We start from the raw sequence: 23429 nt of genomic DNA on the forward strand, positions 1-23429 counted from the left end.
TGCTAAAGGAACTTCTCTAAGTAGGAAACACAAGAAAAGGAAAACACCTACAAATACAAACCCAAAACAATTAAGAAAATGGTAATTGGAACACACATGTCAATAATCACTTTAAATGTAAATGGATTAAATGCTCCAACCAAAAGACACAGACTGGCTGAATGGATACAAAAACAAGACCCTTCTATATGCTGCCTACAAGAAACCCACTTCAGACCAAGGGATACATATAGACTGAAAGTCAAGGGATGGAAAAAGATATTCCATGCAAATGGAAGTCAAAAGAAAGCTGGAGTAGCAATACTCATATCAGACAAATTAGACTTGAAAGTAAAGACTATTAAAAGAGACAAGGAAGGGCACTACATAATGATCAAGGGATCCATCCAAGAAGAACATATCACAATGGTAAATATCTATGCCCCAAATATAGGAGCACCTCAATACATAAGGCAAATGCTAACAGCTATAAAAGGGGACATCGACAGTAACACAATTATAGTGGGAGACTTGAACACCCCACTTACATCAATGGACAGATCATCCAAACAGAAAATAAATAAAGACACACAAGCTTTAAATGACACATTAGACCATCTCGACTTAATTGATATTTATAGGACATTCCATCCAAAAACGACAGACTACACGTTCTTCTCAAGTGCACACGGAACATTTTCCAGGATAGATCACATCTTGGGTCACAAAACAAACCTCAGCAAATTCAAGAAAATTGAAATCATATCAAGCATCTTCTCAGACCACAACGCCATGAGACTAGATATCAATTACAGGAAAAAAACTGCAAAAAATACAAACACATGGAGGCTAAACAATTCACTATTAAACAACCAAGGAATCACTACAGAAATCAAAGAGGAAATCAAAAAGTATCTAGAAACAAATGACAATGAAAACACAACAACCCAAAACCTATGGGACGCAGCAAAAGCAGTTCTAAGAGGGAAGTTTATAGCAATACAGTCCTACCTTAAGAAACAAGAAAATGATCGAATAAACAACCTAACCTTACACCTCAAACAACTAGAGAAAGAAGAACAAAGAAACCCCAAAGTGAGCAGAAGGAAAGAAATCGTAAAGATCAGAGCAGAAATAAATGAAAAAGAAAGGAAAGAAACCATAAGAAAAATAAATAAAACTAAAAGCTGGTTCTTTGAGAAGATTAACAAAATTGATAAACCATTAGCCAGACTCATCAAGAAAAAAAGGGAGAAGATGCAAATCAACAGAATTAGAAATGAAAAAGGAGAAGTCACAACGGACACCTCAGAAATACAAAACATCATGAGAGACTACTACAAGCAACTATATGCCAATCAATTGGATAACCTGGAAGAAATGGATACACTCTTAGAAAAATACAATCTTCCAAGACTGAACCAGGAAGAAATAGAAACCATGAACAGACCAATCACAAGTACAGAAATTGAGGCAGTGATTAAAAATCTCCCAACACACAAAAGCCCAGGACCAGATGGATTCACAGGCGAATTCTATCAAACATTTCGAGAAGAGTTAACACCTATCCTTCTCAAACTCTTCCAAAATATTGCAGAAGGCGGAGCACTCCCAAACTCATTCTATGAGGCTACCATCACCCTGATACCAAAACCAGGCAAAGATGTCACAAAAAAAGAAAACTACAGACCAATATCACTGATGAATATAGATGCAAAAATCCTCAACAAAATACTAGCTAACAGACTGCAACAGCACATTAAAAAAATCATACACCACGATCAAGTGGGGTTTATCCCTGGGATGCAAGGATTCTTCAATATACGCAAATCAATCAACGTGATACATCATATCAACAAATTGAAGGATAAAAACCATATGATCATTTCAATAGATGCAGAAAAAGCTTTTGACAAAGTTCAACATCCATTTATGATAAAAGCTCTCCAGAAAATGGGCATAGAAGGAAATTACCTCAACATCATAAAAGCCATATATGCAAAACCAAAAGCCAACATTGTTCTCAATGGAGAAAAACTGGAAGAATTCCCTCTAAGAACAGGAACAAGACAAGGGTGTCCACTCTCACCACTGTTATTCAACATAGTTTTGGAAGTGTTAGCCACAGCAATCAGAGAAGAAAAAGAAATTAAAGGAATCCAAATTGGAAAAGAAGAAGTAAAATTATCACTCTTTGCAGATGACATGATACTATATATAGAAAACCCTAAAGACTCTACCAGAAAACTGCTAGCACTCATTGATGAGTTTAGTAAAGTAGCAGGATACAAAATTAATGCACAGAAATCTCTTGCATTCCTATACACTAACAACGGAAGAGCAGAAAGAGAAATTAAGGAAACTCTCCCATTCACCATTGCAACAAAAAGAATCAAATACCTAGGAATAAACCTGCCTAAGGAGGCAAAAGATCTCTATGCAGAAAACTTTAAGACATTGATGAAAGAAATCAAAGATGACACAAACAGATGGAGGGACATACCATGTTCCTGGATTGGAAGAATCAACATCGTGAAAATGACTGTACTACCCAAAGCAATTTACAGATTCAATGCAATCCCAATCAGATTACCAATGGCATTTTTCACAGAACTAGAGCAAGAAATCTTACGATTTGTATGGAAACGCAAAAGACCCCGAATAGCCAAAGCAATCTTGAGAAGGAAAAATGGAGTTGGTGGAATCAGGCTTCCTGACTTCAAACTATACTACAAGGCCATAGTGATCAAGACAGTATGGTACTGGCACAAAAATAGAAAGGAAGATCAATGGAACAGAATAGAGAACTCAGAAGTAAGCCCAAACACATAAGTGGGCACCTTATCTTTGACAAAGGAGGCACGAGTATACAATGGAAAAAAGACAGCCTCTTCAATAAGTGGTGCTGGGAAAATTGGACAGCAACATGTAAAAGAATGAAATTAGAACACTTCCTAACACCATACACAAAAATAAACTCCAAATGGATTAAAGACCTACATATAAGGCCAGACACTATCAAACTCCTAGAGGAAAACATAGGCAGAACACTCTTTGACATACATCAAAGCAACATCCTTTTTGACCCACCTCCTAGAATCATGGAAATAAAATCAAGAATAAACGAATGGGACCTCATGAAACTTAAAAGCTTTTGCACAGCAAAAGAAACCATAAACAAGACTAAAAGGCAACCCTCAGAATGGGAAAAAATAATTGCCTATGAAACAACGGACAAAGGATTAACCTCCAAAATATACAAGCAGCTCATGCAGCTTCATACCAAAAAAGCAAATAACCCAATCCACAAATGGGCAGAAGACCTAAATAGACATTTCTCCAAAGAAGACATACAGATGGCCAACAAACACATGAAAAGATGCTCAACATCACTCATCATCAGAGAAATGCAAGTCAAAGCCACAATGAGGTATCACCTCACGCCAATCAGAATGGCCATCATCACAAAGTCTGGAAACAACAAATGTTGGAGAGGGTGTGGAGAAAAGGGAACTCTCCTGCACTGTTGGTGGGACTGTAAGTTGGTACAGCCACTATGGAAAACAATTTGGAGGTTCCTTAAAAAACTACAAATAGAACTACCATATGATCCAGGAATCCCACTCCTGGGCATATACCCAAAGAAAACCATAATCCCAAAAGAAACTTGTATCATAATGTTTATTGCAGCACTCTTTACAATAGCCAGGACATGGAAGCAACCTAAATGCCCATCAACAAATGAATGGATACAGAAGATGTGGCATATATATACAATGGAATATTACTCAGCTATAAAAAGGGATGAGATGGAGCTATATGTAATGAGGTGGATAGAACTACAATCTGTCATACAGAGTGAAGTAAGTCAGAAAGAGAAAGACAAATATTGTATGCTAACTCACATATACGGAATCTAAAAATGGTACTGATGAACTCAGTGACAAGAACAGGGAAGCAGATACAGGGAATGGACTGGAGAACTCGAGGTATGGGAGGGGGCGGGGGGTGAAGGGGAAACTGAGAAGAAGCGGGAGAGTAGTACAGACATATATATACTACCAACTGTAAAATAGTCAGTGGGAAGTTGTTGTATAACAAAGGGAGTCCAACTCGAGGATGGAAGATGCCTTAGAGGACTGGGGCAGGGAGGGTGGGGGGGAATCGAGGGGGGGGCGTCAAGGAAGGGAGGGAATATGGGGATATGTGTATAAAAACAGTTGATTGAACCTGGTGTACCCCCCAAAAAAAATAAAATAAAATAATAAAAAAAAAAAAAAAAAAAAAAAAACAGAATCTGGGTAATAAAGTCTAACCTTTTTTTTTTTTTTTCCTTCTCTTTCCTCTGTAAAAAAAAAAAAAAAAAAAAAAAAATCAAGTAAACACCAAATGCCTGTAATAGGAAGATCAAGGAATGGGAGCCAATAGCTGGAGTTAGTCCTTATCCAAGGCAGACCTGAGGACTCTATTATTTCTCCTCATCCAGATTTTACCCTGTGGACACGGTGATCACATCTATCCCTGAAGAACTTTATTATGTGCTATAGATTCTTCAAGTGGCAAGTGCTATGGTAGGCTCCGATAGGTCAGTCTAACCTGAGATCACTCAAGACAGCTGCCCACATGTCTAGAGCACTTACTGCAACATTTGCCCACCATAAACTTTCAGTGACTGTTGATGATTGACAGAATTAATAGAGATCTTTAATAATTCAGTACTTCTGTGCTCTTCGACCATCTTGAAAAAAGACATAAAAATCCAATATGATTTAAGCTAAATATCTAAAACAAAATGATGTGAAGTGAAAATAATAATTTAATTTTAAAAAGTCTGTCTCTAAGAGATCTAACCACTTTCATACCTTAAAGGGACACTCAAATGTACTGACATATGATTATGTGACATTAAGAATTCAGGAGAAAATCTCTGTTTTTACAAAAAGTTTTGAATCAGGAAATTTCAGTGAAAAGCATTGCGTGTACTTCTAGGAAATCTCATCATGATCTCAGTGTAATAGCCATTTGTAAAAGAGCTCTGAACTGAGTCTATGCCAGGGAGCATTATTGGAAAATGGCCTGCTCCGACGACTTCCTGGAATTCCTCTCTGTGCAAGTCAGCAGCTTGCTTGGCACCAGCTGGCACTAAACTGAGGCACTGGGAAATGTAAGGTGCATTCCTAGGTGACATGGTTTGCAATTTTATAACTTGAGTCTTAAAAGGAGGCGGCCAGTCACCAGCTCACGTTATTCAAATTATGCTTTTTAAAAATAAAGCATACAACTAAAAGGGTCCCTGGAAAAAATGAAATTGAGGTAATTAGGCAGGCATTTGTTGCACTGCTGCAGTTTTGTACTAGGCTCAGGGGTGGACAGAAGAAATGATACAGCTTCTCTCCTCATGACCCTGTCCAGTGGTTTCTAACTTGTGTTCATGGAATTTCAGCATTTCTCAGAGGGAATTCATAACTGTCTGATCCAAATTTCTCTTTAATATATATATCATAGCTATTGTTAAAGAACTGTGATTTTAAAAGGCAAATTTTTGTACTAACTTTAATAAACTTGGGAACAATAAACACATTGATTTATGCTGCCAAACAGCTGTTTCTATGCAGATCTAAGATTAATCTCTGGTTTGTATTTAAATTTATAATGTATCATTGATTAAAGAGGTTGCATGTGTGTGTTTTACTGTTAGTAGTAGGCAGTTTCACTCGTATAATTATACAAGCAAGTGCTATTGAAGTGCTATTCTGCTTACTAGGATGAATCATAATTTTTTCACTACAGTGTATCCAAAGCAATATACTAAAGTGAATTGGATATTGATACCGAAAGTTTATATGACCGTCATCCATCTGTCTTAATTTCATATCTCATAATTCATAGAATTTGATAGATTATTTCAGGTTTACAAAAGATTCAGTTACTTATGAAAGTTTTAAAACACCAAGTTAGATCATTTCTTAAATAACAAAAAAGAGGCTAGTCAGTGGTAAAAATCTTTAGAAATGTTTATGCTTTACACACGAGATGGAAGTTATTGGTGAAGCTTGGCTTTATTTTTCTAACATTTTGCAACTTCTCAGTTATGGCTGTGTAGAAAATCCAATACGGAGGTGAAGACAACCTAGCTCACTTCATAGTGTAGAAATTATTTTGTAGTAACTTTCTGGTATTTCAGCAACTATGTATATAGTGGCAGATCATAGATCTCTCTTCTAAGAATCGGAAATGGAAAATTTTAGAATTTGTGTTCTAAAAAAGCCTATGAAGGTTTACTTGACCTTTTCCATTGCTGATCTGATAAAAGGAATTAATAATTTTAGATTACTATTACACATTAAAAGAATAGATTAAGAATATTAAAATTTATAACTATGGCTTGTGAATTTCAGAAATTGAGGGTTGGGCAAGGAGAAGACAGGGAAAGTGAGACTATATTCAATACAACTAGGAAGGGAAACCTGCCAATTGTAATAAATAAAATGACTTATGATGCCTTCACCCTCTTCATATAGTTGTTATAACTGGAGCATCTAAGTGCTTTATACCATTAGTCACTACTATATTGTAGTTTCATTCTTACATTTTTTTCAGTACCTTTTATACGTACGATTTATGCCTGCAGAACAACTAGAAACAGCATATATGCCTTACATACAGATTCCAGAAAAAGACAGAACTTAGCTAAGCAAACTTATTTTTTAAATCCAGTTCTGTAATGGTGTTTGTTATAAGACACGTGGTTTTTCCGGTAAAACATACTCTCCTGTAGCTTCACTTTCCATGTATGGACTTCTTCCAGGGCCGTACTTGTTTCTTAAGCTATATCATGGTGGAATCTTATCCTTTATAATGTTTTGGAGAAAGCTGAGGATGGCGCCTGCACAATTTGATTTGGTGTAAAAATACACACCAAATCTGATTTCTGTTACATTAAGGCGTTCTCTGACAAAATATACAGAACAAGAAACGAAGTGAATTGTGTTTTAGAAATATCTTGCAAGCTTGTTTTCCCGAATACCTGACCACTAATTTTAAAAAATGGATCAAAACCCACTTTAATTGAATATTTAATAGATGATTTAATGTTCAAGTTAAGATACATTTTAAATGCTAAATATAAAAATGATTTGTGTTTGCTTACTGGAAATATTTGTAATACAAGTGAATATATATAATAAACCAATATGTAAAGCAAATTTACTATGGAAGAAATGAAATCACTATCTTCAATTTATAAACATACTACATTCATCAAACTATTTTTTGACTGAGTTGGTTTTTATGATATGAATATCATAACAGTGGATTGCCATTAACAGTAAAAATGGTTTAACTCATTTTTTAAACATGTGTAACATATTTTCCTTTAAAATGAGCCATTGGAAACATAAAAATGGCAATATCCTCCTAGGGATTTAGCTGGAGAGAAACACATGAATTTGCATAAATAAATGAGCTTACTCTTTTATAAAGTCCATTCTGTACATGATGCCCCATGAGTGTGATTTACAGAAAAAAATCTGAGATTAGCAAATAAGAGCATGCAATTTAGTCTAAGACCATTTTCCAACAAGTCATATCAATATAGCAAAAGTCCTTAAGCCTTTCATGCCCTGGTTTTCCTTTCACTGAAATGGGCAAAGACTCACTTTATTTGAAAAGACCCACTTGATTTTTTTTTTTTTTTAGTTTCTGAAAATAATGGTCAAATAGATATTTTGGCAGTCCTAAAATGAACATTTCTGCACAGTACATTATGAATAGACTTTAGCTAATTTGGAGAGCTTGAAATAGGAGAGCCCTAAGAAAATTCTAAAAACTCCTTTGCATTCCTCAACATTAAACACAGACACATTATGTTATCTGAGCACTACTATTACCTAGAAATTCCCCTGACTTATTTGCTACAAAAAACGACTGATTAAAACCTTTCATTTTCTTTCAGTATTATGAGAACCCCAGACAAGTGTTAATGGACACCTTACTGATTCACACAGGTGAGTAGGCAATTCTATACTGCATTACAGGTATTTGTGCCATTACGTTCTGAAACTCGGTTTCATAGTGCAGAGTATGTCATATAAAAAATAAATGATACTGCCCAATCTCAGCAGTTTGAAAGAAACGTAAATCATTGGCATAAAGCAAATGATGTAATGACTCTAGACTTAAGTAGATGGTTTGAAGAGATGGATCATGAAGTTTAACCTTTGAAATTATTCATTGGACATTAATATAAACACATGGAAAAGCACATTTCAAAGTTACCTTGCTTTGCTAAAATTCTATTCATTAAATCAAGTATTTTTTTTTAAGTGGTAAAGAGAAATAATATATCCCATTCCTGGAAAATGTCTAATAGCAAACACTTCATAAGCCTGGTCTTACTTAATGTTTCAGTTAAGGATGTTGGTAGAAAAGGTGGTCAATAATGTCTACATAAATCCATACACAGAAAAAAGGAAAAGAAATGAATGGTGAAACCCAAACTTGTTGATATGTGGTAAATGATCCAAATGCATCCAAAGGAGATGAGAAATCAGACCAAGTATTGTACAAATACAAGCTGGGAAACTTTTAAAAACTGACTCAAAAAGAGTGGGAGGTTAAGGTAGTGAACAAATATAAAGGAAGAGAAATAAATTCAAATTAGCCCCAAGAACCACAGCAACTCTGAAGGTATTACTAACATGACCTGGACTCTGATGATCCTGAAAGACATTCAGTGTCATTTGGTCTAAAAGCAGGGAGACAAAATTTCTCTCCTCTATATAATGTGAACATACTTTCTTTCTCTATGTGAGACATAAAGCATTAATGTTCTGTCTAAATAACTTAATTTCATGAAGAGGTGATAAAAAATTTAAGGAAAAGAAATATTGCTTTACAAATAAATACTAAACAGAGAGATACTCTGACAAAATTTGAACATAAGGATTCTTTGCATCTCCTGCTCTCTTCACTGTCTACTTTGCATTGGAAACGTCTCACTTCTCCTCTTAAAATAATATGTAATAGCTCCCTTTATCTTTCAAGAAAAAGCCCATTGACAGATCCTTTACATTCTAGGTATCTCACCTTCTAGATCCAGACTGGAGCATCCTCACTTCCTGTACCTTGACCACACTAAATTTATCCCTGTTTCCGGACTGGACCACATTGTATACCTCTGTGTCTGTCCTCATGTTATTCTTTTTGCCTGAAATACCCTTCTTGCACCAAGCTCTTTTCTACCAGTGTCAGTTGGGTCCTCCCAGAAGCAAATGTTAAGATGGAGTTAGAAATGCAAAAGACTTACTAGGGGGTAACACCTGAGAAAGAATAAGGGCAAAAACAGAATTGGGAAAGGAACTCTCTGTTCACTACGCAGATCTGATAGAGTCTCCATCAGCCCAAGGAAACTCCAGAACAAAATCAGCCATTAGAGGAGGTCTGTTTGAACGGGAAATAGGTAGGCCCTTGTACCACCACCTTGCTCAGCCATTGTCCCAGGAAGAGTATGACCTTTGCTGCAATTCATGGATGAATCTTGGAAGTACCATCAGTTGTCAGCTGGCCACACTCCTCACCTTTGGGCAAATCGTCCTCTCTTGTAGAGTGATCTAAGCAGTGTGTCTTTCCATGTCTGTCATGCCATTATTCTCCAAAGCACACACGAATGTTTACTCCTGTGTGAAGCCTCTAAAAATCATCCCCAGGCAATTGGTGGTTCTCCATGCTTCCACAGCAGTGTGAACTTTAGTATCTTGTACCACATTGTGGCCTCATCATGTTTATAGGACTCTGCTTTTTGGGAAATAGAAAGCACATCATATTTTTCTCAGATTCCTGGTAGATAGCTTGGGAAACAGAGCACCTAACACATAACATAACATATTCAAAGAGGTAGAGTAAACAGATGGATGGATGGATGGATGGATGGATGGATGGACTGACCAGCTGGATGATTGATCAGACTGGTTATTCCCTACCCTGGTAGAGATACCAAGGGATATACTTTGTCTATGTCAAAGGGTGTTATAAACTTCTCAAAAAATAATCTTAATATGCTTTAAGTACCAATGGGATATTGGATTTTAAAGATAAGACATATCAAAAATTAATATGTTCTAAGCCAAGATTTTGGAATTATGTTCCTAACATTTAAATGAACCTACCTGTGTATCACTTTCATCCATTATTCTCATTTCCAGTTTTGCTCAACTGAAATATTAGAAGATAGGTCATCTAATTTTTAAATTTTAAGATGTGCTGTGTTTATTCTGTGTTGTAAAATAATAATTTAATGTCAATAATAAATTTTCAACTTTTTAAAAATGACTTCCTTGGAGAATGCTCAGTAGTCAGTAACATGCCCCCCTCATTTAATCAGCCAGCAATATTGACTCTCTGCCAGGCCCAGAGCCAGGCTTCGAGGACACAAAGATGAAAATGATAGGATAGGACTACACATCTTTGGAAGTACTATGACCAACGTAGAAACAACATGGAGTACAAAGGAAGGAGCAACAAGGGGAAGTTAAGGAAGAAACTTCTTGAGTTAGTTGGGGTTTCCTAATTCCGTCAACTCCCTATGCATTTTCAGAGGGGAGAGGGACAGAAACAAAGAAAGTCATCAGAATATATAGAATCCCTTTCCGAAGGTTTTTGTTGTCAACAGGGTTGGTACTGCCCCCTAGAGGTAGGCTTTTGGAAACTGCTGCAGCAAGGGACCTTCGGTTTCCCCAGTGATTATGGAGACACTTACTGGCATTTAGTGGGCAGGGACCAGAAATGTCAGATGTCCTGCAGTGCTTAGGAGAGTCTTTCGCAATGAAAAAATTGTTCTGATATTTCACACGATTTCCAAATTTTCCACTGGACGTTTGTGGAAGGGAAAGCCCTGCTTATAATTTCTTGAGTCCAGAACCTAACTTTATTTTACACACAGGGATCTTTCAAGGTTTTGAATATACCCTCAATTTTCTTTCGTTTTTTTTCTTTAAGAACTTTTATTGAGATACAATTGACATACAATAAGCTGCATATATTTAAAGTATACAATTTGCTATTTTTTTCTTATTAGTAATGTATATATGGCAAGCCCAATCGCCCAATTCATCCCCCCGCTCCCGCTTACCCTCCATTTCCTAGAAAGGACACTAACCCTGTATATCAAAGAATGACCATATTTCACTGCTTTTGTTGTCCAGAACTTCACCAAGAAAAATCCATCTGGACACTGATGTCACTGACAGCACCATCATGAGTGTGCAGGGTCTGCATTGGCAGCTGTCATATTCTCAACAATGAAATGTTTCCTGGTCAGCATTTTATTCTATCTTTTAGTAGAGTGATGCCTAAGGTTTTACCTACCAATATATTTTTCTTATAAATGTCTTACTCTTTTTTTTTATCCTTTAAATTGTATATAAATTATTTGTGTAGGTAGGTTATATTACTTAAGAACTTCATTTTAGAATTAGAAAGGGAACATTACAAAATATTAGCAATATTTCAGTCCATTCTAGGACAGAAAGAGTTGAGAAATATCACACTTAAATTTTCTAAAATTTCAAGACCAACTTCATTCTGATGAGAAGAAACCTTAGCGGCTGGAAGATTGTTCACAGTTACCACGTTCTTATGTATATTCAGCTACTAAGGGGTGCTTCTACATTGCCTCAGATTAGTAGGACTGCCTGGCTGGAGGACAGGTGTTCCTGCATAGATATGAATAAGGAGCCCATGTTCATCTGCAGCAAGTAAAAGAAAAAGTAGCAACTCTTCTTTGAACTAGCTGTCTTCATCTCTTGTAGCTTATTCTCCGGGGTTGCCTTGTTTTTTGCCTTCAAACATTCGTTGGCATTAATTTGTCCTGGTAGCTCTCTAGACAGATAAATTGCCCCAGAACTAAATATATAAATTTGAAGAAATGCCTCTGGATTAACATTTTAGAAGAAAACCATCATCCCTATAACGATCTTTTCCATTCTCTTTCTACCTACAAACAATTAACATATTATTTAGTATTTCTTCCATTCTGCCTTAGAGCAGAGTTCTTTGATACCTGTCTATCAATGTCATTTATCACTCACGCAGGCAACAAACGTTTAATGAGCACCCATCACGAGCCGTGTAATGCTTTAGGTGCTAGGAGCACAAGACTGATAAGTTCCAACTTTTGCCCTCAAGGAGTTCAGAGAGGTGGAAAAGAAAAGCAAATAAACAAACAATTAGAGTGCTAGATGATATAGACTATTTAGAAGGATATATGAGAAATGTATAAAGATGTAATAAAAAATTTCAGAACCTTACACTGAACTTTAGACATAGTAAGTGCTTAGTAACAGATGTTTTGAAGTTATTCAAATTGTTCCAAGGGTGAAAATTGGGCAGATATATTGGCAAGTTAAAATGGAAAAATAATGGTCCCACCAGCAAGGTGAATAACATTCTGATGGAATGGGGTATTCCAACGGCATGAGAACATATGGATTGTTTTTCCCCTCAACCACCATTTCTCTAGCAATTGCCTTCCCACGTGCCAGACACTGTACTATCTGCTGAGAATTTAAAGCTGACTAAATCCCCGCTTTTTCTCTCAAGGAATTTAGTTGTATCAGAATCTTTTCCAGAATTAGGAATGCATATCCATATTGGCTATGGAATTGCACTTGATGGAGGAACTAATATCACACAAAGTGCCAGGCTCAGAAGTAGGAATGGATCCCATAGGGAGGAGGCTGACTCAAGGGAGCCAGGTTGTAAGCAGAGCTCCACCTTAGCAATGTTAAGGGCTGTTGGCTACAAGAGGTCACGAATAAGCCAGCAATCCAAAGAGAGGCAGATGAGTCAGAACCCAGGATGTGAAACCAAATACTGAGGAAACAGTGTTTGACACAGCAGCTCCTTAACTACTTCCCCAGAGAAGCTGTAGCTGAATGAAGAATAAGAAGATGAGTTTCAGGCAAGTCTCCTGGCTCTCTAAAAACATCAGATTGAAACCAGATCATGACAAAATGAGTAGTGAAGAGCCAAATAATCAATCATCAGGAAAGAAACTTTCTGGATGGTTACAAGCCAGACTCATTCATGTGTCTATTTTTAATTTTTTTTTTTTGGGAGCCTGCTGTGTGCACACACATCATCCTGGGATGGTGATGCTTAGAAAACACAATTTTTGTGTATACATTCAAGACTGTACCTGGCTGCCAAAGAAAAGCAATTGTCTAATTAAGAGTTGGCTGGATCTCTAGTACAAGCTACCGCATAGTCCATCCATTCATCCATCCACTCAATAATCACTTATTACCAGCTACTAGGTGAAGGACCATCCCAGGTGATGGGAGGGAAAAAGATAAATAGACCCGACCCCGTCCTTGAGAGGTCAGTGTTGGGAGGCCAGTCTCAGTTTGGAGAACAATAGTGCAAAACACATTGATATCAGCGAGAGAATCTAGATCACTTTTCCTTTGTCAATAAATTTAAATGGGTATGCAGACAATAATCCATAAAGTGGTGCCTGCACAGCTGTTACCGAGGAAACATTTAACTCAATTCCTTGATGCTACTGTCTCTGCCCAGCTGGGCCAGGTTGGCATTCTGATTGCCCATGAGGAAAAAAGACAATGCAATACTCTAGCTCTTCATATGCCAAGATGAAAATCATCAATCTCAATCTCTGTGAAAGATGAAACTGCTTGGTAAAAAGAGCAGTGAACTCTATCAGTCTTTCTAAGGCAAGGCAATCTTTAAGATGATACAGAGAGGGCAGACGCAGTGGAGAAGTTCAGAAGAATTTATATGGGGAAAAGGGAAATGATAAAATTTCTCCATCTATTTTGCAAGAAGATAAAAATAAGACAGAACATATACTAAACCCAAATGGCAACACTGTTTTTTGAAAGGTATGTAATGTACCCTAGGTGCTAAATTATTGGCTTATCATATGTAAAATTGTCATCTAACATGAATATCTTGATTTTTAAGTAAGATTAAGTCTATTACATGACTCAAATTAATCTATAAAAATGAAACTTTAAATATTTACTTCTCTTTCTCCCATACTGCTAACCCTTACCCTTTTTGACTAATATGTATATGCCAAATCTTTTTCATTTCTAGTGTTTACCAGTTGGCATTTCCAGTTCCCAGGCATAAAACCTTCTAATTTTTAACCACTAAAACTTATATTTATATAAATTTATATTCCAAACAAAAGTCTGTAGTATTAAGCACAGCTTTAGTGAAACAGCTTATAGTGTCTCATCCAAAGGTTAATAGAAATTAGGTATTTGATATTTGCTGATTAACTGATTCAAAAAAGTATTTCCTCTGTTGTTATGCAAAATACCCAGGGTTTTGCTGCCTTGTGACATGGGTTACACCTAGCTCTGTAACTGTCATATAGGAGGTACTTGGCAAACATTTGCTGAATTAAGAAACAGTGAAGGAAAATAGTGGTTAATTGGAAGGAAATGCCAGATAGTAATGAAGAACCCAGATTTTGATGTCAGACTGCCTGGGTTTGACTCTCAGTTCTGTTGCTGTTGGTAATAAGACCTTGGGAAAGTTACTTAACTTCTTTGTATCTATTTTCTGATCAATAAAATGGGTACAACAATACTACCTATCCCCCCAGAATTGTTGCCTGGATCAAATAATTTCAGGTATGTGAGGCACTTAGAACATACCAAGCCACGGCTGTGTTAACTGTTACTATCATGATCATCATGATCACGATCGTTGTTATTCTGGAAGGCTGAGGATTAGGAGAGGAAGGCGTTGTTGGCACGATGAGATTCAAAGACGACACAGATGTTCCCCAGAGAAGAAATTAAGGACATATAGGTTTCTGTCTAATGTTCAGTTTCCTCATTTATGCGTGTATGGATCAGATAATTCTTGGGAGGAAAAAAAGGACATAGGTGGCTTTAGTGGTCTTAGCAAACAGATGTCTTCTCCTACTCCAACTTCTTTTGCTTGGCTAAATGATGTTCATCTTTCAAGTCTTGCACTAAGCATCTCTTCTTCTAAGAAGACTTCTGACCTCAAAGTCTGGGTTAGGTACCAACTGGATGTGCTCCTGCAGACTCTTCTGTGGCATCTGACACACTTATTGTTACCTTTCTGCTAGTTTATGGTCTTTGGGGATTTCCAATTAGTTCTCTGTGTACCACCAACTCTTGGATCAGTACATAGAGGCATAGAGGAGTGATGCATAAAGATGTATTCAAAGCTTTGGAGATAGCACAGTGTACAATATAGAATATCAAGTTACCAACCCTGTGTAACCAAAAGCTAATCATATCTGCCTTCTGAGTCCACCCAAAGGCTGTGGTTGGTATTCTTTCTTGCAGAAAATAGCAAGGAAAAACTCTGATGCACGCATCACCAATATATGTATATTTGTTTATAAGCAATATACATGTTATTAGTATATCAACATTAAGTCCATTCTAAAATGTACACAAAAATAAAGGTTTCAAAGGAGGACATTAACACAGACACACACACACACACACACACACACACACACACACACAGAGACACACACACACAGAGACACACACAGAGACACACACACACACACACACACACACACACACACACACACGACAATGCCATTTACATCTTATTTGCTTAAGATTGCATTATTAGACCATCAGTCCCTCCCATCAGGAAGCATGCATGAGAGTCCTAGATAGCTTCCTCCACAAGAGGGCAGACAGCAGTATCAAGCAGTATCAGTAGTATTTCGTCTTGTGGAACTGAAAACCACAGCCACAGAAAGATAGAGAAAATGAAAAAGCAGAGGACTTTGTACCACATGAAGGGACAGGATAAAACCCCAGAAAAACAACTAAATGAAGAGGAGATAGGCACACTTACAGAAAAAGAATTCAGAATAATGATGGTGAAGATGATCCAGGACTTTGAAAAAAGACTGGATGCAAAGATCGAAAAGTTTACCAAAGACCTAGAAGAATTAAAGAGCAAACAAGCAGAGATATGCAACACAATAACTGAAATGAACAATACACTAGAAGGAACCAATAGCAGATTAACTGAGGCAGAAAGGCGAATAAGTGACCTGGAAGACAGAATAATGATAATCACTGATGCAGAAATGAATAAAGAAAAATGAATGAAAAGAACTGAAGACAGCCTAAGAGGCCTCTGGGACAACGTTAAACGCACCAACATTCACATTACAGGGGTCCCAGAAGGAGAATAGGGAGAGAAAGAACCCGAGAAAATATTGCAAGAGATTATAGTTGAAAACTTCCCTAACATGGGAAAGGAAACAGCTATCCAAGTCCAGGAAGCGCAGAGAATCCCAGGCAAGATTTATCTTACCCAAGGAGAAACACGCCAAGACATATAGTAGTCAAACTGACAAAAATTAAAGACAGAGAAAAGTTATTAAAAGCAACAAGGGAAAAATGACAAATAATATACAAGGGAACTCCCATAAGGGTAACAGCTGATTTCTCAGCAGAAACTCTGCAAGCCAGAAGGGAGTGGCATGATATATTTCAAGTGATGAAAGGGAAGAACCTACAACCAAGAATACTCTACCCAGCAAGGATCTCATTCAGATTCGACGGATAAATCAAAAGTTTTACAGACAAGCAACAGCTAAGAGAATTCAGCACCACCAAACCAGCCCTACAACAAATGCTAAAGGAACTTCTCTAAGCGGGAAAACATAAGAGAAGAAAAGGACCTACAAAAACACAAACAAAACAATTAAGAAAATGGTAATAGGAACATACATATCGATAATTACCTTGAATGTAAATGTACTAAATGTACCAACCAAAAGACAGACTGGCTGAATGGATACAAAAACAAGACCCATATATATGCTGTCTACAAGAGACCCACTTCAGACCTAAGGACACATACAGACTGAAAGGGGATGGAAAAAGATATTCCACGCAAATGAAAATCAAAAGAAAGCTGGAGTAGCGATACTCATATCAGATAAAATAGACTTTAAAATAAAAAATGTTACAAGAGACGAGAAAGGACATTACATAAAGATCAAGGGATCCATCCAAGAAGAAGAGATAACAATTATAAATATATATGCACCCCATATAGGAGCACCTCAATACATAAGGCAAATGCTAACAACTATGAAAAAGGAAATACAAGGCAGAAATAGAGACACAGATGTAGAGAACAAACATATGGACACCAAGTGGGGAAAGCAGGGAGGGTTGGGGGTAATGAACTGGGAGATTGGGATACCAAATTGTACACTCTAAATATATGCTGTTTATTGTCTGTTAACTGTATCTCAATAAAGGTTCTTAAAAAAGAAGAGATTGCATTATTAGAATTATCTTCAATCTGTAGTTTCTTGGCAAGAGACATGCTCATTTTCTGAGAGTTAGTTTAGTTAATACTAGAAAATAAAATCTGTAGGTCATCTAACCCGGGACACTTGAAACTGAACATAGCAGAGGCAGCCTTCTGTGAAGTGAGTCTTCCACTCTCCTTCAGCATACCTGGAATGTCCTGTGCGACACTACACTATCCCACATAGGAATGAAATCAGGATGCTGGGGTCAATCTATGCATCAAGGATATTTTTGTTAGAAAAAATGCAAATGTAGATTTTCATTATCACACTCCCCCATATCCAATTCATCAGGAAATATTGTCAGCAATACCTTCAAATACAGTCAAAATCTGATCAGTTTTCACCTTCTCCATCCATGCCACCATATTTGTTCCAAGCCACTACCATTTGTATTAGCATTACATGGCCGCTTAACTTGTCTCCCAGCTTCTGTCCAGGGCCTGGAATTCAGGCAATGAGATCCCATTAAAATATATACCCTTTGTCTGCTCAAATGTTTTCCCATTTCACTTAGAGAGAAAACCTCAGCCCTCACTCTGATGCACAAGATATTCTGTGACGATCCCCCCATTACTTCTCTGCTCCTTGCTTATTTGTCTTACACAGACATTTCCTAAATGACTTCTGTGGCTATAAAGAAGAATGCATTGGCCTTCTCACTTAGCCTTAAGACTTCAAAGGAGGAAGAAGATGCATTTACCATAACTAAAGATGGTCAAGAAAGAGTTTCCCTGTAAGGTATTCAGACACTATGTTTCAAAGCCTTTCTACAAGTAGACAGATTTCCTTCTGAGAAATTCAGCAGGCAGACAAAGACTGTCCCAAGCCAGTCCTTCTACTGATGGCCACCAGGACCACAAAACTTTTCTGTTGAGTATATGTTTACTGCAAAATAATGGTTTTACTTAAAGAACACATTTTCATTGTTTAATCTTGCAGATAAGACTTTGAAAATGATGCACATTATAAAGATTATTTGCGATACCCATGTCTGATGCATCATCTTCACAATCACACAGCTAACGTGAGCTTAAATACAGCCAGTAACTCTACAGTGACAGTTTTATCTACAAAGCCTCCATTTCTATTTCAACCAATTTATTTAATGGAACAATTTAGAGTACTTGTTTAAATTGATCCAAATAATATTTTTTTAAAAAAGTAAAAGGAAATAACTTTCAAATGCATTTTAATAATAGAAACCATTGCTGTTTTTTATAGCAATGAATCTTAGCCTCAAATGTGAGTGTTAATTATATAATTTCTTATTAAAGAGGATAGCAATATAATCATTATAAAAATGTAAACTCAGATAAAATCCATGACCCTTCCATAAAATACTAATTCACAAATATTAAGACCTCAAATAAAATACATGCTGTGAAATGTAACAAGTGAAAACACTGAAAAATAAGATACCAAATTATAAAGTTCAAACATACATCATGCTTCAATTCTCACTTTACTGATTTCCATCTCATTTACAAACAGTTCAAGAAACCTTGTGATTTTCTTTATTATAAGGGCTGAGATGGCAATGACTGAATATTCTGCATTTTCTTTGTTAATAGAAAGTATGATTTATGAGAGAGGAATAAAAATCTAAGAAAATCACTTGATAAATTATTCAATTTTCAGATCAAGGCTGATTTAGAGCAAATTTCCTTCATGCTGCCAGTATGGAAAATGCAGCTTATTGGATAAGAACACAGTGTTAAAGAGAATATCTGGGCTTGTGTCCTTGTTTTTAGTAATTCTATGACTGTAGACAAGGCATATACCTCCTTTAAGTCAATTTATTCATTTAAAAAATGGAATAACAATAGGAAGCGTGTCTCAAAGTACAAGATATACAACACCAGTGGCATTCAGGATAGCTAGTACGGTGATGAACTTTTTTTCAAATACTGTTTATTTTTATGTGTATAAGAAACATACATAATTAGTATGTCAACCTAAACATTTCCAGAGGCTTATGTCAGGAAAAGCCTAGGTTGTATCATGGGAATCCAGAGAGTTCTTTTCAGCTGTACTTTGTGACTTCATTTCCATGAACATTGACATTTAAAAAAACACTGTAAAATTGTTTACACAGACAACTCAAATGTTGGAACCAACAGAGCCTTAGGGTTCATGTGGATTATGTGAAAATAAAAGGAAAAAGTGAGCTAGCATACCGAAAGTATTTAGCCTAGTGTTACAGCATATTAAGAATACAATAACTTTTGTTGTTGTTAATATTATTTTTTCCTTATGATCTATTATTGTCATATTACCATAATGCTAATAAACCAAATATACTTTGCCCTGGCATAAAAGAAGTTTATGAGTATCTGTACAAAAAAATCATCTGTTACTTTCCAAAGGATTTACAAATAAGATGCATCAAGAAATCAAGGAACCAAGAAAGAATAAAAGAAATTAGAAAAAAAAAAGAAAAAAATGAGGGAATGGGGAGCTCACAGAGGAAAAGTGAGCAAGGACCTGATAAATTCAAACAACATAAACAATTTATCATAAGAATATTTGATAAAATGATATGTGTTGCAGTGACACTGTGGCTAAGTAAATCTGCCTATAAAATTTGAAGAATAATCATATCTGATGAAAAGCATGTACACCACCTTCTTAACCTTTAAACCAGGACATTTTAAATAAATAAAATAGCTTTTTACTTATTTATTTTTAAAAATTCCATCAAGTAATGCAGTATATACCACTAATAAAGGTCTAAAACTTTTCCAGTAATTTTACTTAGTTCCTCTGAATAATTTAAAAAATAGCTTTTTTCAAAAGAGGAAAAAATGGCAATGTTAATATCCAATATAATATTGCTTGGAAATTTTCCTCTTCAGTGCTTGTTTATCTGCTTCCTATTTAATTGCAATTGTAGTTAATATTTTCCTACATGGAATATTTCCCAGGAAAATATATGCTTATTATTTTGTGACTATGTTATATTTATTTTAAATGAAATATTCTAAATTTCATCCATCAGCATATAAAGTAGCTTTAATATTTTTGTGTTCCAATTCTTATCACAAGCTAACCGTAAATTTTCTTTTAATTACCAGTGGCAAAGGATCACTCAATAATGATCAAAAGATAGATATCTATTAAGATCCAGATTTTTTAGTCACAGTAAGACTCAGTTCCATAGAATTAATAATTCTTATATCTGAGAATTAACTGAGGACAGAACAGGGCCCAATCTGGTGAAACTTCAAATAATGGGTAAGCCGTGTGATAACAAAACTCATTTAAAAAGTTTCACCTCGATAGCCTGCCATGAATTTCTCACCCAGAAATGAGGGCCATGGGCCAATGGAAGTTAGACGCTAAATTTAGGGATAAGGCACAGAAATACCACCTAATGAGAGTTAACACATGAGAAATGACACCAGTTGTCTTTGGAGAGTTGGAGGAAACCTATGAAATGACACTACAGGTGCCTCTCCAAGTGAATCGAGAACACAAATGTAGTTATTGAAAATCAATTTAAAAAGGAATTTTTCTACTTGTTGCTTGAAAAAGTGTAATGCGACTACAATTATGTGATATGATCAAAAAGGAGCACCTTAAAGTGAGTGAATTTGCCAGACAATTAAAGCTAATTTCTTGACAACAAGCAAACAAATGACTTGAAATTGCCATTGAGTTTTAACAAATTACTTATTGAATTTACTAGCTTCAGTGACTGTGTTGGCATTAGGAAATTTTCTATCTATTTTGATCTTTGGCATTCACTGAAAAAGCCTTTTCCTGATACATATCTCCTCTCAATGCATAATGCTCTCTAATCAGTAATCTTATAAAAATAATAAGTAAATATAATGCATTTTTAAGAATGACACCTGTTTTAAGATTTAACTTTTTAAATATAGCAACATTTCTCGGAGTCCCAAATAAAATCTCTTTCAACCTGAAACATGTAAATTTGTAACATATTTTCCTGACAAATATATATATTTAATTATATTATAAATGTATTTGTTCATCAAACATTTACTAATGAATTTGAAAATCAAATTTTTGCTTAATTTTTTTATTGTTTTTTAATTTTTAGTTTTAAGTCACAACAGGCTGAAAAATCAGATGACATTTTAGAGTAGAAATTTAGATTCACTTGCTAGTCAAAACCATAAACACTATGATAAAATTTGTTATAGAAAGAATCAAGTGGTCCAACTGTAAAACAGTTCAATTTTAGTTTGTACTATATCTCTTATTCCCCAAAAAGAAAAAATAATTGGCACATGGCTATTGTCATGGTATCAAATGAAAACAAATTTAGGACCCATTATTATCAGGGTATCCTTATAATGTATGTCCCATTAAGTTATTACTGTTAGTTCTGTTTTCATTTTTACTGACTTAACTAAAAGATTTTAATAAATAACAAATTTTGTTCTGTAAAATATTTATTAATCATAATAGAATTTAGAATTAGAAATGACAATTATGAGGAAATTGATAGCAGAATAGGTCAGAAACAGGGCACTTGGCTTGGTTTTTGCAGAAATGATATACTGTGAACTCATTCTCAACATGTTCTGAGCAGTAGAAAAAGTTCTGATGAAAGAGCATGCCAATAAATTTTGCACTTACTTTGCAGAGGCAAAGTGTCTGTAATACACTGTAACTCTGGCTCCTTGGTCCATTCCATCTTTGGCAGGATCTGCATCATCTCATAGTCACCATTCTCTGCCACAAACACTGATTCACTGTTGACTGGTGTCTTTCTTAAGGTCTTCATGTGCTCTTGAACTTCCGCCAGAAGAACAGCTTGTATTGCTTCAGTTACCTGTAAAGTTTTTTTTTTTTGATGAATTATTTTTAGTATTATCACAAATGCTTGGGATCTTATACAAAACTCAAAGCCTGGAATTTTCACTTAAGTAAGTCTCACATAAATTGTAATGCTCCATTCCACTAAAATTACCATCTAAAACAACTGAAATGCAGTTACTGAAAACTGGCACCAAAATCATTATACTGTTCTTTTAAAAAATCTGGAGATTATAAAAGGAAAGTTTAAAGGAGTTCTCAATTCTTTCTCATAAAATATTTTCATTTACACCAGAAGATAAAGAAAATTTGAATATATCACATTGTTCTGAAAGACAAGTTTAGCTCCTTAATGTCTAGCTCTGAAACACAATTTAGCTAAAAACACTTGATTTAAACTACATTTAATACAGAAAGTTAAAGACAAGACTTTAATAATAAATCTCACTAAACTATGTGTATGTATATATGGTTTTACATGGCTTAAAACACTGCAAAGTCTGTCTTTCGATTATGTACATACCCAGTCAAGGACCTGTGGTTGAGGGGTGGGGAAGGGGGGTATTTACCACAGCGCATCTAATCCAATATGTTCATTTTTAAAATGAAGAACCTGGGATGTGACATCCCAAGTTCCACACAGACATGGTGGACAGGCCTTCTAACCCCTGATTCTACATCCTGAGTAGTATATGTCTTCCCAAAGATCTATACCCTTACATCTCAGTAAAAAGCCAGTGACATTACCTTAGCCTCTTCCTGGTAAGAGGTGAGGCAAGGTCCAAGAGTTAGGTAGAGTTCAAGGAAAGCCAAGACCTGAATCAGTGAGAGAAAAGGAAGGGCACTGCTGATCTAGATGAACTTGGGACACATTTCCATTATCCTTCTCTGGCTGACAATTAAACCTTTAACATAGCCACGTCCCAATGCCTACTCTTTTCCCTTCAAAAGCCTGTCCTCTTGTCAAGATGACTCGTGTTCCATAATTGCCATCATCTCCTCTGCCTGATCCCCAGTCTGCCCATAGGATGCCTAGAGATAGGGCTTTGGGACACCACCATCTAGAGATGCTAGTGCCAAAAACAGAGTAGGTGTTCATTTAAATATTTATTTAGTCTCTTTTACGTGTCCTGGTAGCATGTGAGACCTTTAGGCTCCAGGGACACTCAGAGAGTTTATGCTAATGGCAGATGCTCAGTGAATTACCAAAGCAGAAGGAACTGGTTTCTAAACTCTATTCTAGAGTTTTAAATATAGGGAGCTTCCTGAAAGTATCAGAGTAGCTTCCTGATCACTG

General features: G+C 35.9%; 1 protein-coding gene across 1 annotated transcript in view; it reads right to left on the reverse strand.

Annotated features, from left to right (window-relative positions):
- WDR72 (WD repeat domain 72) overlaps positions 1–23429 on the reverse strand; it is a 203053-nt gene that overhangs the window by 58710 nt on the left and 120914 nt on the right. Inside the window, exon 17 of the mRNA XM_057719816.1 lies at positions 21953–22148. Coding sequence (XP_057575799.1) covers positions 21953–22148 — 196 coding nt within the window. The remainder of the gene's footprint in view (positions 1–21952; positions 22149–23429) is intronic.

The sequence above is a fragment of the Hippopotamus amphibius genome, chromosome 2, assembly GCF_030028045.1.
Source record: "Hippopotamus amphibius kiboko isolate mHipAmp2 chromosome 2, mHipAmp2.hap2, whole genome shotgun sequence".
Classification (NCBI taxonomy): Eukaryota; Metazoa; Chordata; class Mammalia; order Artiodactyla; family Hippopotamidae; genus Hippopotamus; species Hippopotamus amphibius.